Below are 12,735 nucleotides of genomic sequence, written 5' to 3'. Positions count from 1 at the left end.
TGCTGCCCCTACTGTCACTGGGAAAGGACACCGCAAGATTGAACCCAAAGCTAAACACTTCTCCCATTGCAAGAAAGATCAATCTAGTAGGCCAAACCAAACTGATAATTTGAAGAGACTTGCAAAGATAACCAATATACATAAAAGAATTCAGAGAAGATTCAAATATTGTTCATAGATAAACTTGATCATAAACCCACAATTCATCGGTCTCAACAAACACACCGTAAAAGAAGATTACATCGAATAGATCTCCACAAGAGAGGGGGAGAACATTGTATTGAGATCCAAAAGGAGAGAAGAAGCCATCTAGCTAATAACTATGGACCCGTAGGTCTGAAGTAAACTACTCACACATCATCGGAGAGGTTATGGTGTTGATGTAGAAGCCCTCCATGATCGATGCCCCCTCCGGCGGAGCTCCGGAAAAGGCCCCAAGATGGGATCTCACGGGTACGGAAGGTTGCGGCGGTGGAATTAGGGTTTTGGCTCTGTATCTGGTAGTTTGGGGGTACGTAGGTATATATAGGAGGAAGAAGTACGTCGGTGGAGCAACGTGGGCCCCATGAGGGTGGAGGGGGCGCCCCCCTACCTCGTGCCTTCCTGGTTGCTTTCTTGACCTAGGGTCCAAGTCCTCTGGATCACGTTCATTCCAAAAATCACGTTCCCGAAGGTTTCATTCCGTTTGGACTCCGTTTGATATTCTTTTTCTGTGAAACTCTGAAATAGGCAAAAAACAACAATTCTGGGCTGGGCCTCCGGTTAATAGGTTAGTCCCAAAAATAATATAAAAGTGTATAATAAAGCCCAATAATGTCCAAAACAGAATATAATATAGCATGGAACAATCAAAAATTATAGATACGTTGGAGACGTATCATTGTGCATGTGAGGAATAAATCAAATTTGGCTGCACTTAATACATGAGAAACATATACAAGTGTTATATTTCCTAGTTCTTGATCATGCTTGGTTTGGATAAATGGGTTTTCCATGTGGCTTGAATTAATCTGATGAATCTGCAATGTGCTTATTTTTCATCAACATATTTTACTGATAGCATGCGAACCCTCACTTAACCTGATGACTAATTACCTTATATGTGTTGCAGGGAAACAATGTGAAGCACTGAGGTTTACACTCGAGATTTGCACATGCATGGTCCTTTGTCTAATAGCACATTATTGTGCAATTGCAGGAACCATTCTAATATTTAGGTTTTTAACAATTTGGTCTTGCACATGTAGGTCCTGCTGTCAGAGGTTTTGACCCGCTGTTCGACCATTTTTGCATATGGAGAAATGAGTTATCCATGAATATCAGTCAAGTCAAGAAACCCAGAAAGATTGTTAGGATAAATAAATTAGCGATAAAAAACAATAAGATTTTTATCTGCACAATGAAGAAGACATCAGTTCACTACAGGATGGTACTAACTATTATACCTTGCCTTTTTTATTTCTTTGCCCCATTTTCAATATGGAGAAGATATTTATGCACATCCTTGTTTTCAGGCCTTTTCAAAGCAGTTCACTGATGATTACCTCTCAAACCACATGCATGGTCAGGAGGCGATGAAGGTATTCATACAACACCCACGGTTCAATATTGAAGTGTTCCTAAGAGGACGAAGGATGGACGGTCAATCATCCATAGGCACTGACCTAAAGTTGCAAAGATCTTCAACATCAATGAAGGCTCAATATTTGCCTTCTGCTTCAGTAGTTTTTCAGATAAGATACATATGTCTATGTACCGTCTATGATGCTAATTTCGAAAGGTTATAGATGTTGCATGTGAAACTTGGTGCTAGTGCAGTTGTGTAATGGGGTAGCTGAGTGCTGAAGCTATATGATGTTGTACTCTAATGTATTTCAATTATGAAAATGAAATATATTATATGCTTAATATGAAATGTCAATTAGATTAATAAATGGATTATTAATAATATGATAATTAGCCTGCTAATTGGTTTTTTTTATTACAAACCGTTATTGAGAAAACACTGTGGGCGATGACCTCAGGCAACACACACAGTTTCTAGAAATAAATCGTGTTAGATTAATGAACAATCACACACGACATCCTCTTGAAAACTGTTTGCGTTAAGCCACCTGACGCAAATGTTTACCACATAAAAACTGTATGTGATGGACAAGCTTTGCCACACAGTTTCTTCTACGCACCGTGTGTGATGCATTCAATAACGCAAACGATAAAATTGTTAATAGCGTGTGCAATGAAAACACTATCATAAACGATTTAACGGGGAAATTGTGTGTGATGTACCTGCGAACAGAAACGTTTTCCTTGGAGCGACTGTGTGGGATGTATATACGAACGGAAATGTTTAGCAAGGACTGATTGTGTGGGATGTACTTACGAACGGAAATGATTTCGCATGTATAATTGTATTTTTTAGCACTACTGTTCGTATAACCGTATTTGGCCGCTCGCCGGTCGCACACGACCTTATTTTGTCGAGCGTGTGTGCCAGGAGGGCATATCCCCGACGGTTTCTAGGTCGTGTGAGAAGGACCCTCTACCGCCCACACTCACTTGGCGATGGTTCCAATTACCGTCACGGAAAGGGGTTAAAAACCATTTGTATAGCACCTCGTTGTAGTAGTGTATCACCTCTGAGGGTTGGAACATCCTTAAGACAACTCATCAAGTGGTACCCTTCTGAAACCATAATGAAGTGAGATCATAATAACAATTACATGCATTAATCCAACGTTGGTCAAAATTAAAACATACAACTGTTTGTGCAATTAAATCTATATCACTGTTGGGCAGAAGTAGAAATAAATGCACCTTTTATAACAATAACAAATTATGATCATGTTATTAACAACGTTGGTCATAAAATAAACATGATCATAATTATTTCAATGATCACTTTAACATCCTTTTGAAATTTAATTCTCACTTTAGTTTTATTTAGTTTTAAAAGAGCACATTTATTTATTTGCAGCGGAAAAACATGAATAAAAGTTCATGAACTTTAAACTTTTCAGAAGCATTTCTTTTATTTTTCTGTCCTCTAAATAAAATGTCGTTGGATAATTTTGAATAGGGAAAAAACTAGATGAAGTTTGCCCAAAAACTGGACAAAAATAAAATAAAAAACGATAGCTCACCCAGCCTCGGCCTAGCGCGCGAGGCCTGCAGCGGAAGAAAACGACCCACGGCCTGCACTCGGCGCCGCGCCGCGCGAGCCGGCCTCGCCTCGGCCTGGTTCGTCGGCCTCAGCCCAACGCGCCTCCACTTTCAGCCCAGCAGCCCGCGACCGCACTAGGGTTGGCGTCGTGGCCATCGGATTCCATCCGACGGTCCAGCGCGCCGATCGCTGGATCAAAACCAGCCCCATGTCTCCACCCGACCAGAAACCCTAGCCCCACTCTCTGCTCTCCTCGTCCCTCTTCGCCCAGTCCCGCGGGCGGCGGAAAAGAGAGGCTACGCCCTGGCCGCCGATGATACCCTGTCAGGCCACCGGCGACGGCGTCGAGTGCCACCGCGCCGCACGAGCCTCCTTCCCTTTCCCCTTCCCTTTCCCCTTCTTTCTCCTATCCACCACCGCCTTCTGTTAGAGAGAGCCGTGAACGCAACCCTCCTCTGCCGCCCTTCGCGCCCGACGGCGTTGTTGCGATGCAGCGACGCCCTCCCTGTCCCCCTTACCGGCATGCGCGAGCTCCCGAAGGAGAGCGCGCCGCTGTCAAGCGGGGCAGCGGCGGTGCCCTTTGCCCCTTTGGGGTTTGTTCTTCCTGACGCCTCGGCTTGCCGATGCGCGTCGAGATCAAGAGGGACGGCGCGGCCTTAGCGGCGGCGTAACTTTTCCGACGAGCTCAGGGCCCTCTGCCGGTGATGTTTACTTTGCCCTGTGATTAGGGTTCTTTGGGAGGGGAAAAGTTTTGTGATTTCTTTACTACCCGAAACATCTAAGCCTAGAACAGCTCTGACACCATTGATAGGTTCTTTGGATCGGGTAGGCTAGATTAGATCGGTAGTATACCTTCTCCTTGGCTCGATGAGCTCGAGCTGATGGCCATGGTGGAGGGCGACGGTGATGACGGTGAGTGGGCAGTAGCGGCAGAGGTTCCCGTCACTACAGGGCTAACCTAGATCGGTAGGTTTTGTCGGTGGGGCTAGCGGCTGCGCGACGAACCTCGTAGTGCGTGCCCCGTCCCCCTCCTCTTTATATAGCCCAGCGCGATAGGGGCCGTCAACCATAGTGGGTTGGGTGCCCCCGATCAAGGCATGGATCTAAGGGCCCGGTGGGCCGTTGGACCCACACGGGAAGAGATCAACCTAACAAACGGTGCTATCCGGATAATACTGCCATGCGCTCCGAACAACTCGCTCGGTCTGAAAATACTTATCGAAGAAATGAATATATCTAGACGTATTTTAGTTCTAGATACATTCATTTTTATCCATTTCTGCGACTGTCTTACACACGAAGGAAGTGTTTGTCTTGGATGTGGCAAGCGTTACGAAACGGACGGCTCGACGTCGCGCGCATAGAATCCGGCTTGGTCCCTGACGTGGATCCGTGCTGTTCCCGTGCGCCAACCAACAACCCGGCCCCACTAATCCCGTCTCCGATCGTCTCATCTTCATCACAGGCCCCACCCCAACAGTACCACCACCCACAGCTTCACCGCTGCCCATTCTCCACGTCCGCCCGACACTCCCGGCGGCCCGTATTTATAGCCACCCCGGGGTGGAAGGGGTCGGATCAGAGCACCGTTGAGCTAACATCTGAACAGCACAGAGAAAGGATCACACACCCAGCTGGTGGCGATCAAGCAGCCAGCCAAGAGATCACAAGCCCAAAGCACACAGACATACACTCAGAATGGTTGTGGAAGAGGCGATGGATGGCGACATGAGCTTGTCGAACATGGTGCTGAGCTTCCTGGAGGAGGGAGAGACGGAGAGGTGGCCGGAGAACGACGAGGAAGACGACGATGAGGAGGGATCCAGCGGCGGCGGTTCCGCCGAGAGCAAGGCCTTCTGGCGCGCCCAGCACTCCCAGCTTCACGTAAGTTTTCCTCCTCCGTTCCGTAGCCAATTCGTGTGATCGCACGCGAGTCCTGACGGGAGAGACGCCATGTCTGCTTGCAGGAGGCTTTGGGCAAGACGAGCACGGCCGAGAGCAGGATCCGGGCGGTGACGGAGGAGGCCGTGGAGAAGATGCGCGCCCCCGCGGGGGCCTTCTGCTCCTGCGCGAAGCGGGCGGCGGCCGGTGACTGCCGGAGCTGCATGCTGCGGCACGTCGTGGAGCGGCTCCGCGACGCCGGGTACAACGGCGCCGTCTGCAGGTCCAAGTGGGCGCGGTCCCTGGATATCCCCTCAGGTAACTGGTTGCTTTCGAGACACAGTGGTTGGGTTCCTCCTAAGATAATCTTCAGACGGCGTAATTAATTTAGTGAAAGAGCTGGCTGTTCAGTTCCAGCAGAAAAGTGCATGCCCGGTTGGCCTGTAAACCGTGTGGTCTAGGGACGTCTGACCCGTCGTGCCGATTCGAGGGATCCGTGTTTTGATCCTTCTGAATTCTGATGAAGTGTTCTTCGTTTTGTTGCGCTGTTTAGAGTTGATGAACGCCGGAAGCATATTCGCCTACTAACCATAGTAGTAGAACTTCTCGTTAAAGAAGTGGGTAAGAAAAAGTAGTAGTAGCAACTTGTCATATTCGCCTACTAACCATAACCATAGTACTAGAACTTTAAATTAAAAGTGTGTGGGAAAAGGATGTAGTAGTAACTTGTCAATTCTAAAAAATGTCACATGCATGCCTCACATGGACCTGGTCATCCTACGCCCAAAGAAACGGACGCTTCCAAGTAAATTAGTGTCAGGCACCCGTCGCCGTCTCCATTATTTCCTGGCCGCCCGTGACATGAACTTGCATTGCACCTAGCCCGACCAGACCAGTCGACCAGATGTTATTATACCACGTTTAAGAACACTTCCAAAACCGCACGACAAAACGACACATGCCAACCCGAAAACCGCACGTCGTCTGCTAAGCAAAAAGTTTGGTGTCGATCGAAGCTGACGTTTTCCTCCCTGGTCGATCTGTGACGTGCAGGCGAGCACAGCTACGTGGACGTGGTGCTGCAGACGCGGAGCGGCAAGGCGGCGCGGGTGGTGGTGGAGCCGAGCTTCCGGGCCGAGTTCGAGGTGGCGCGCGCCGGCCGCGGCTACGGCGCGCTGGTGGCCGCGCTCCCGGAGGCGTTCGTCGGCCGCGCCGACCGGCTGCGCGCCGTCGTCAAGGCCATGTGCGCCGCCGCCAAGCAGTGCATGAAGGAGAACAACATGCACCTGGGCCCCTGGAGGAAGCACAAGTACATGCAGTCCAAGTGGCTCGGCACCTCCGAGCGGGAGGCGCCGCCGGCGCTCGACGCGGTGGCCGCCGGCTCGCTGCCGCCGCCGGAGAAGCAGCCCAAGTTCAGGGCGTCCATGCTGAGCTTCGACTTCGGCCGGGCCCCGGTGGTGGTCGCGTGACGCGTGCATGGCGTCAAGAGGGGTATGATGCCATGGTGTCACGTGTATGTGCCCATGTTATTATAGACCGTATGCCGTATGCCATGCCGGGCACTGTAGAAGGCCATAGTAGTACTTGTTAGTAGAGTGTGTACCGGGGATTGTAGGTTGTGCGTAGTCAGGATTTGTAATTTCTTGAATCTTCTGCTCTTGAAGAAGAGAAATCCGTTGATGGAGATGAGAGTAAAAAAGTTATCTAGTTTTCACAAACCACAGGCTAATTTTCATCCCTTAACTTTACAACCAAACAAACCAGGCAACTAGGGCGGAGCACATCCCCTCAACCTCTGCCTACCGCTCCGGCAGCTGGTGGCGGAGAGGCAGCTCTAGCTAGTAGATAGGTTAGGGTTAGGTCTTTGCGGAGGCGGCACTCGGCGGATGACGGATCATCGTTGTCAAAATGGTCTTCCTGCCTCCGATGCACCTTGAATTCGTCCATCGGGACAAAGATGACCGAGCTCCTTCATAGATCCATGTCATTACCTCAGGGTGGTCAAGGTCAGGGTTACTTGTTGTGTGTTTGCATGAGCGAGATCTGATGTTAGGTACTGCAGATTGATTCAAGGGTTCAACGGTGGCAACAACGGCTTTGGGGTGCCTGTTCTCAAGGGCACGTGCTCGAAGACTTCTCAGTTGTCATCGACAAGATTAGGCCTGCTTCGATATGGCAACAACGAAAACAACATGTCATTAGCTCATCCTGGTGGTGACGGTAGTGGTCTAGGGATCTCAGTGTAATTTTTATTATATTGAGGGTGTATTTGTATTTCGGATGAATCTTTATAAAAGATTCAAGTCCTTTTCAGAAAAAGAACACGTCGTTCATCACAAACTTAACTACAAATAGAAAGATAGAAAGCTATTTTTAGATAGAAAGACATCAAGTTAACTACAAGCGAATCATGATTAAAGAAAATACTAGAATCATAACAAGCGGGTATCACACCCATTTTAGTGAGGAGAAAAGTCTATTTTTGCGACTCAATTCTTTGGAAGTGAAGATTCCGTCCTTAAACTCTCGAAATCATACATCTTACACTTTTAACTCATCAAACCAGACAAGTTTAGTCCCTCGTCTTAGCGTACCTGGTATAACTCCTGACTCTACGCGGTTTTTGATTGGTCCATGCTGACGTGGCAAAGGAGACCGTTAAGTTGATGCGTACGCTCACACAATGGCTCGCCGGACCGGCCGGTTGTAGGCAAAAGAGAGGACATGCATAGGGATGCGACATCGGCTCGGTGGACCGGCGGCGGTGGGAGATGTTACTTCAACTTGAGATCGATTTTAGCTCTGATATTTTAATTTTACATCGATTAAGTTGTAGGAAGCATTGTATCATATGTTTATTTGTCGATTTGTTACCTGTAGGCTTTAAATGTATCGTCTTGGTATTTTGCCTATCTGTTTTTATGATGGAGGTTTTTCTTAGGAACGGATTGGCTGCACCATGTATATGACATGGCACTTCTTGGGCCGCAATGTCACACGTCATGCTAGAGAAAATATTGTATCCATGTGCAGCTTCAGTAGGTTTTTCCCTGGAAAAGAACTACATAATGAATTGGGGTAGAGGATGGCAAACAACATAGTAGAGGAATGGGTAGCTGACATTTTTGTTGATCATTTGCTAGATAAGCGAAACAAAGGAGAGTGACTTTTGAGGATGATATGGATGTGGACTACTGTTTCGAAGTTGATGTGTACAATCTAAGTAGTTTGCATTAGAGTGTTGATTGGTCAAAACGGCGCCAAGTCTGCAGTGATACCAGGTCGGCGCTGAGACGAGGGACTAAACTTGTCCGGTTTGAAGAGTTATTGTTGCAAAATGTCTGGTTCGGAAGTTAAGACAGAAAATATGCACTCTGTGAAGAGTTGATGGATGAAAAATAGACTTTTTTTTCCTCTTTACTACAAGGGAGGAAACATTCAATTCACCTTGGCATCCACTCTACTAGGAGTACAATACATCGACAACAATCGGAAGGTGCTCTGCTCAGTTAACTTCTCCACATTATAAGTTTAACAAATCACAGATTATCCTGATGAGTGATGGGAATCTAGGACTAGGGAGTCCAGAAAGAGGCCCAGGTGTACTTCTTCCGAAGTTCGATTTTTCTTTTGGGACTCTCAGTGTTAAAAAGGGCGAGTCAATGACAACAAACATTCAAGCACAAAAACAGAGTATATTTTCAGGGACTTTGCATAGGCACAAGCAACACAAAAGGAAAATAATAAATCAAGTTGAACCCAGAGAAGTACTTACTATGCTATGAAAAAACAAATACAAGCAAATGGGACTTTTTTATATATATATACCAAAAGAAACTTTTGATATTTACATTATAAGGACTACCTGGACTAGAACAGATTGGAAGAGAGAAGATTAGTTACAGAAGCTTTGGTGGTGGAGGTCCAGAGAGATCATGATGATGATGGGGATGCTTGAGCTTGTGGAGCCAGTGGGCTAGCCATTTCTTGGGATCATGATTCTCCTGGCAGTTTGAGCTTGGCATATTGTCAAGTGTTCCATCTCTTTCAAGAACCATCTTGAACTTGTCCAGTAATTGAACTATTTGCCAGAATTCAGGCCTTTTATCTGCTTGCAAGGCCCAACACTGCTCGATCAGAACCCGTAATGCAGCTGGGCAGGTAGCAGGAATGGCCGGCCTCACATTCTGAAAATGGAAAATGTTAGTCATTTTCTTCTTCTCAGAAAGCACAGAATCAGAAATTTAGAATGTACATGGACTGTTCGAGAAAAAAGAGTGTATATAATCCATGGAACTAATTTAAGAAAATGTCCACATAGATGTACAATTTCATGCTCTCTCCATCTGGAACAATTGTATAATCTCAAGCTAACAAAGTATTACTGGACAGGGACAGAAATGGGACCAGATGAGTGCATACCTTGTCAAAAACAGCAAAGGCTGCTTGGAACGGAGTCAAATCTTCATAAGGCACGGAGCCGGTAAGCATTTCCCACAAGATAAGGCCGAAGCTGTAAACATCAACCTTTCGACCATAGGGTTTGTGCTTCATCATCTCTGGAGCCATCCATCTGAAAGTCCCAGGATCGTTCGCCAGAGGATCACAATATGCTTCTTCGCAGGCTATTCCAAAATCAACAATCTTGGCGCAATCCCCGTCAAATATGATGTTCTCCGGCTTCACGTCACGATGTACGATTCCTTGCGAGTGGACGTACCCCATGCCGTGTGCGATATCCAAGCCAACTGAAATGATCTTGTCCAAAGGCAGAGATTTGTGCTCTTGCTTGTGCAAGAATGATCTCAACGAACCACCAGAAAGGAACTCGGTGATGACGCAGAAGACTGGCGGGCTGGTGCATGCTCCAACCAGCTACAAAATAAATTGTATTTATGGATCAATAATTGACTTTGTTTTGCAATGATCACATCAAAGATGGGATCACGTAAGCAAGATTTCAGGACTGTGAGTTGTTACTAGCATGGTCATACAGGACTACTACGTTAGGCATGATGTAGGAACACCTGAAGTATAACGCTAGGTACCGATAGAAACGTAGTACCAGAAACTTGCCATTTCAGGGAAGAAATCTAAGTCAGCTGGCGCAAGGCTAAACGTAAGGATTACTCCTTCTATCTAATCTAGAAATAACTTTCGTGGATTGTTTCAAGCTTGTTTGATAAATACATATCGATCTAAGCACAAATTGCCTAAAACCAAATATTTCTGTGGAGGAAACTCGGGAAGTTACCTTAATGACGTTGCGATGCTGGAGGCGGGACAATGTGACAACCTCCGTGTTGAACTGCTTCTCGAGCTGAGACGCCAGCTCCGCGTCTTCGTCAACGTCAGGCTGCCTGATGAACTTGACAGCAACGGGTACCTCCTTGTAGATTCCATGGAACAGACGGCTGTGCGCCCCGTAGGCGAACTTCTGCCCGATGAGGAGCTGCTTGCGATCCACCGTCCAACTATCGAGCACCTTCGTTGCGGCCGCCTTGGCCCTTTCGTTGTCCCAGTGCTCCTTCCTGTGGTGCTTCACCTTGGCGGGCGCCTTGAGTGGCGCGTCCGCCGGCGGCGCGCGCGGCGGAGACGAAGATTTCCGGCGCGGCGGCGGCGGCGTGGAGAACCTCTTGCTGGCTGATTTGGCCTCCTTGAACACCTCGGGCACGGGGCGGCTTGGGAGAGGGGACCTCGCCCTCAGCATCTGCGTAGAGCGCCCCTCTGGGAGGACCCTGAGCGAAGAGCTGCGCACCGGCGGCCGCGGCGCGTCCAAGACCGGCGTTTTCTTGGCCGGGAAAGGAGACGGGCTGGAGCACACCCTTTGCAGCCTCATGCTCTGCTCCTCGGGGTGGAAGGAGAACTCGAGAGGCCCAGGGCTGTCGCCCTTGCCCGGCTCCTGAACCTCGGGCTCGGAGCAGACGTCGACGAAGAGGTTGTTGCGGCCCCTCGTTCCGTTGGCAGAGTTGTTGGCCGGTGCTGACTGCGGCGGGCGACCGTGATCGGCAGGCTTCTCGTGATGATGCACCAGCATGGCGTTGGAGAAGGCATGGTTGAGGTCCGTCTTGGGCTGGGCACTCAGCGACCTTGTCCTCGAAATGGGGGCCGCGTTGGTGGTGGCGGAGGCCTTGGTCCTGGGCTCGAAGTTCATGCCGTGGAGCTTGAACCCGGAGTCGGAGCCCTTGTTCTGCCTGAGCGCGGCGCCGCGGTTGAACTGCTCGACGAAGGCGCCGAACTGCTCCCTGCCGGAGTTGGAGCGGACGACGGAGTGGGAGAACCTGGTCCGCCGCACCCACGAGTAATCCTCGTCGTCCATGCCGACCGACAAGATGGACCGATGCAGTGGATGGATGGACTTGATTCGATGCGACGGGAGCGGCGAGTCGCTGACTTGTTATCAGGCTTATAGGAACCTGGACGAGAAAAACCCGGATCCTAGAACGTCCCAGAGCTCGTTGAAGAGACGCCACATTTGCTCCCCCTCTTCCGTTCTTCTTATGGCATGCCTCGATTGCTCTGAATTCACCCGCAATCCGCCACCCCTGGATCAATTCAAAAGCAAAACACTCACGAGATCAATACACACACACAGCTTTGTGAAAGCCACGATCGGGAGACCTCGGAATTCGGCGCCTATTCCACGCCAAACCCCCCGGCCGAACGCAACGCAACCGGTGCCCAAATCCAAAAGGAGTTGGCCCTCCTAATCTGAAACCGGGAAGAGTCACGGCCGCTTACCCGATGGGAAGGAAGGAACACCCGAATCTATCTACGCCGCGCGCCTGCGCCTGGGAGGAGGCAGCCGGCCGGTCGGCCAAGAACGTGGAGGGATGGAGGGAGGGAGCAGCGGCGACGTGGGTTAAGGCGGGGAGAGAACCGGGCGGGGCCGAGAAAAGGCGGGCACCTCCTCCTGCCGGTGGACGTGGGTGGGGCGTTGGAATTTGCCGGGAGGGGTGGAGGGAGGGATGGATGGATGGGAGGGGGGAGGGAATGTTGCGACGGGGGCACGGGACGTTCCAATCGCTCACCGAACGAATCCAGCAGCTGTGCCGGGGCCGGGGCCGGGCGCCCTTCCTTTCTCCTCCTTTTCCTGCCGGGCGGCGCGTGAACCTGAAAGGCGGAAGGAAGAATCCTCTGCCCTCTCTTCCGCGCTGTAAAATAAATAGGGCAGGGGGGTGCGCGCGGGGCGGCTTTGGGTTGGGGGCGGTGTGGGACTTGTTCCCCGGAATACAATTCTTTCTTTCTTTTCTTTCTTTTTTTGTTTATGGGTCAATCATGAGAGACGACTTTGGGACTAGTCTAATCCAAAGCCAAAAGCTGTTTGTTTCTGGTGAGATTTTTGTTTTGGAACACTGTTTCTGGTGAGATTTGACGCGCACGGTTTTTATATGAAGGAGAGGAGAGGAGATTCGTTCCTTCGCGGGACTCCCCGCGTCCACGTGGATCCCGTGTAGGGTCCTACGATTCGTCTACGACCAGGCCGGTACGTGGGGTGTCTCATTTCGAGTGTCGTGCTGAAAGTCAGTTGTTTGTTGCTGTTTTACGTGTCAACGATAAATTTTAATTTGGGAGCTCCTATTGCCAAAATATATAGTAGAAGAAAATCCAACAAATGAATCAACAGAGCGAGCAATAATAAAACAGTTAAAAAAACATTAGCACAGGCGAGAAAAAGAAAAGTTTTTTTT

General features: G+C 49.2%; 2 protein-coding genes across 3 annotated transcripts; one reads left to right on the top strand and one right to left on the bottom strand.

Moving 5' to 3' along the window:
• Positions 1 to 4,671: 4,671 nt before the first annotated feature.
• Positions 4,672 to 6,747, top strand: LOC119268868. The gene is made up of 3 exons (XM_037550578.1): positions 4,672 to 5,047; positions 5,131 to 5,362; positions 6,098 to 6,747. Exons 1-3 carry the CDS (start codon positions 4,862 to 4,864, stop codon positions 6,511 to 6,513), a joined length of 834 nt encoding a protein of 277 aa, XP_037406475.1. The 5' UTR covers positions 4,672 to 4,861; the 3' UTR covers positions 6,514 to 6,747.
• Positions 6,748 to 8,776: 2,029 nt separating this feature from the next.
• On the bottom strand, positions 8,777 to 12,182 carry LOC119268867 (serine/threonine-protein kinase A-Raf-like). Of its 2 annotated transcripts, none has more exons than XM_037550576.1 (4): positions 12,076 to 12,182; positions 10,299 to 11,589; positions 9,467 to 9,919; positions 8,777 to 9,231 (listed from the first exon to the last, which is right to left on the bottom strand). In XM_037550576.1, exons 2-4 carry the CDS (start codon positions 11,361 to 11,363, stop codon positions 8,944 to 8,946), a joined length of 1,806 nt encoding a protein of 601 aa, XP_037406473.1. In that variant the 5' UTR covers positions 11,364 to 11,589; positions 12,076 to 12,182; the 3' UTR covers positions 8,777 to 8,943. The 2 variants fall into 2 exon arrangements, with proteins under 2 accessions (XP_037406473.1, XP_037406472.1); XM_037550575.1 differs by lacking the exon at positions 12,076 to 12,182 and adding an exon at positions 11,786 to 12,032.
• Between the last annotated feature and the right edge of the window lie 553 nt (positions 12,183 to 12,735).

This window comes from Triticum dicoccoides, chromosome 3A (genome assembly GCF_002162155.2).
Source record: "Triticum dicoccoides isolate Atlit2015 ecotype Zavitan chromosome 3A, WEW_v2.0, whole genome shotgun sequence".
In the NCBI taxonomy this organism is placed as follows: Eukaryota; Viridiplantae; Streptophyta; class Magnoliopsida; order Poales; family Poaceae; genus Triticum; species Triticum dicoccoides.
This window is presented reverse-complemented; position numbering and strand designations above follow the sequence as displayed.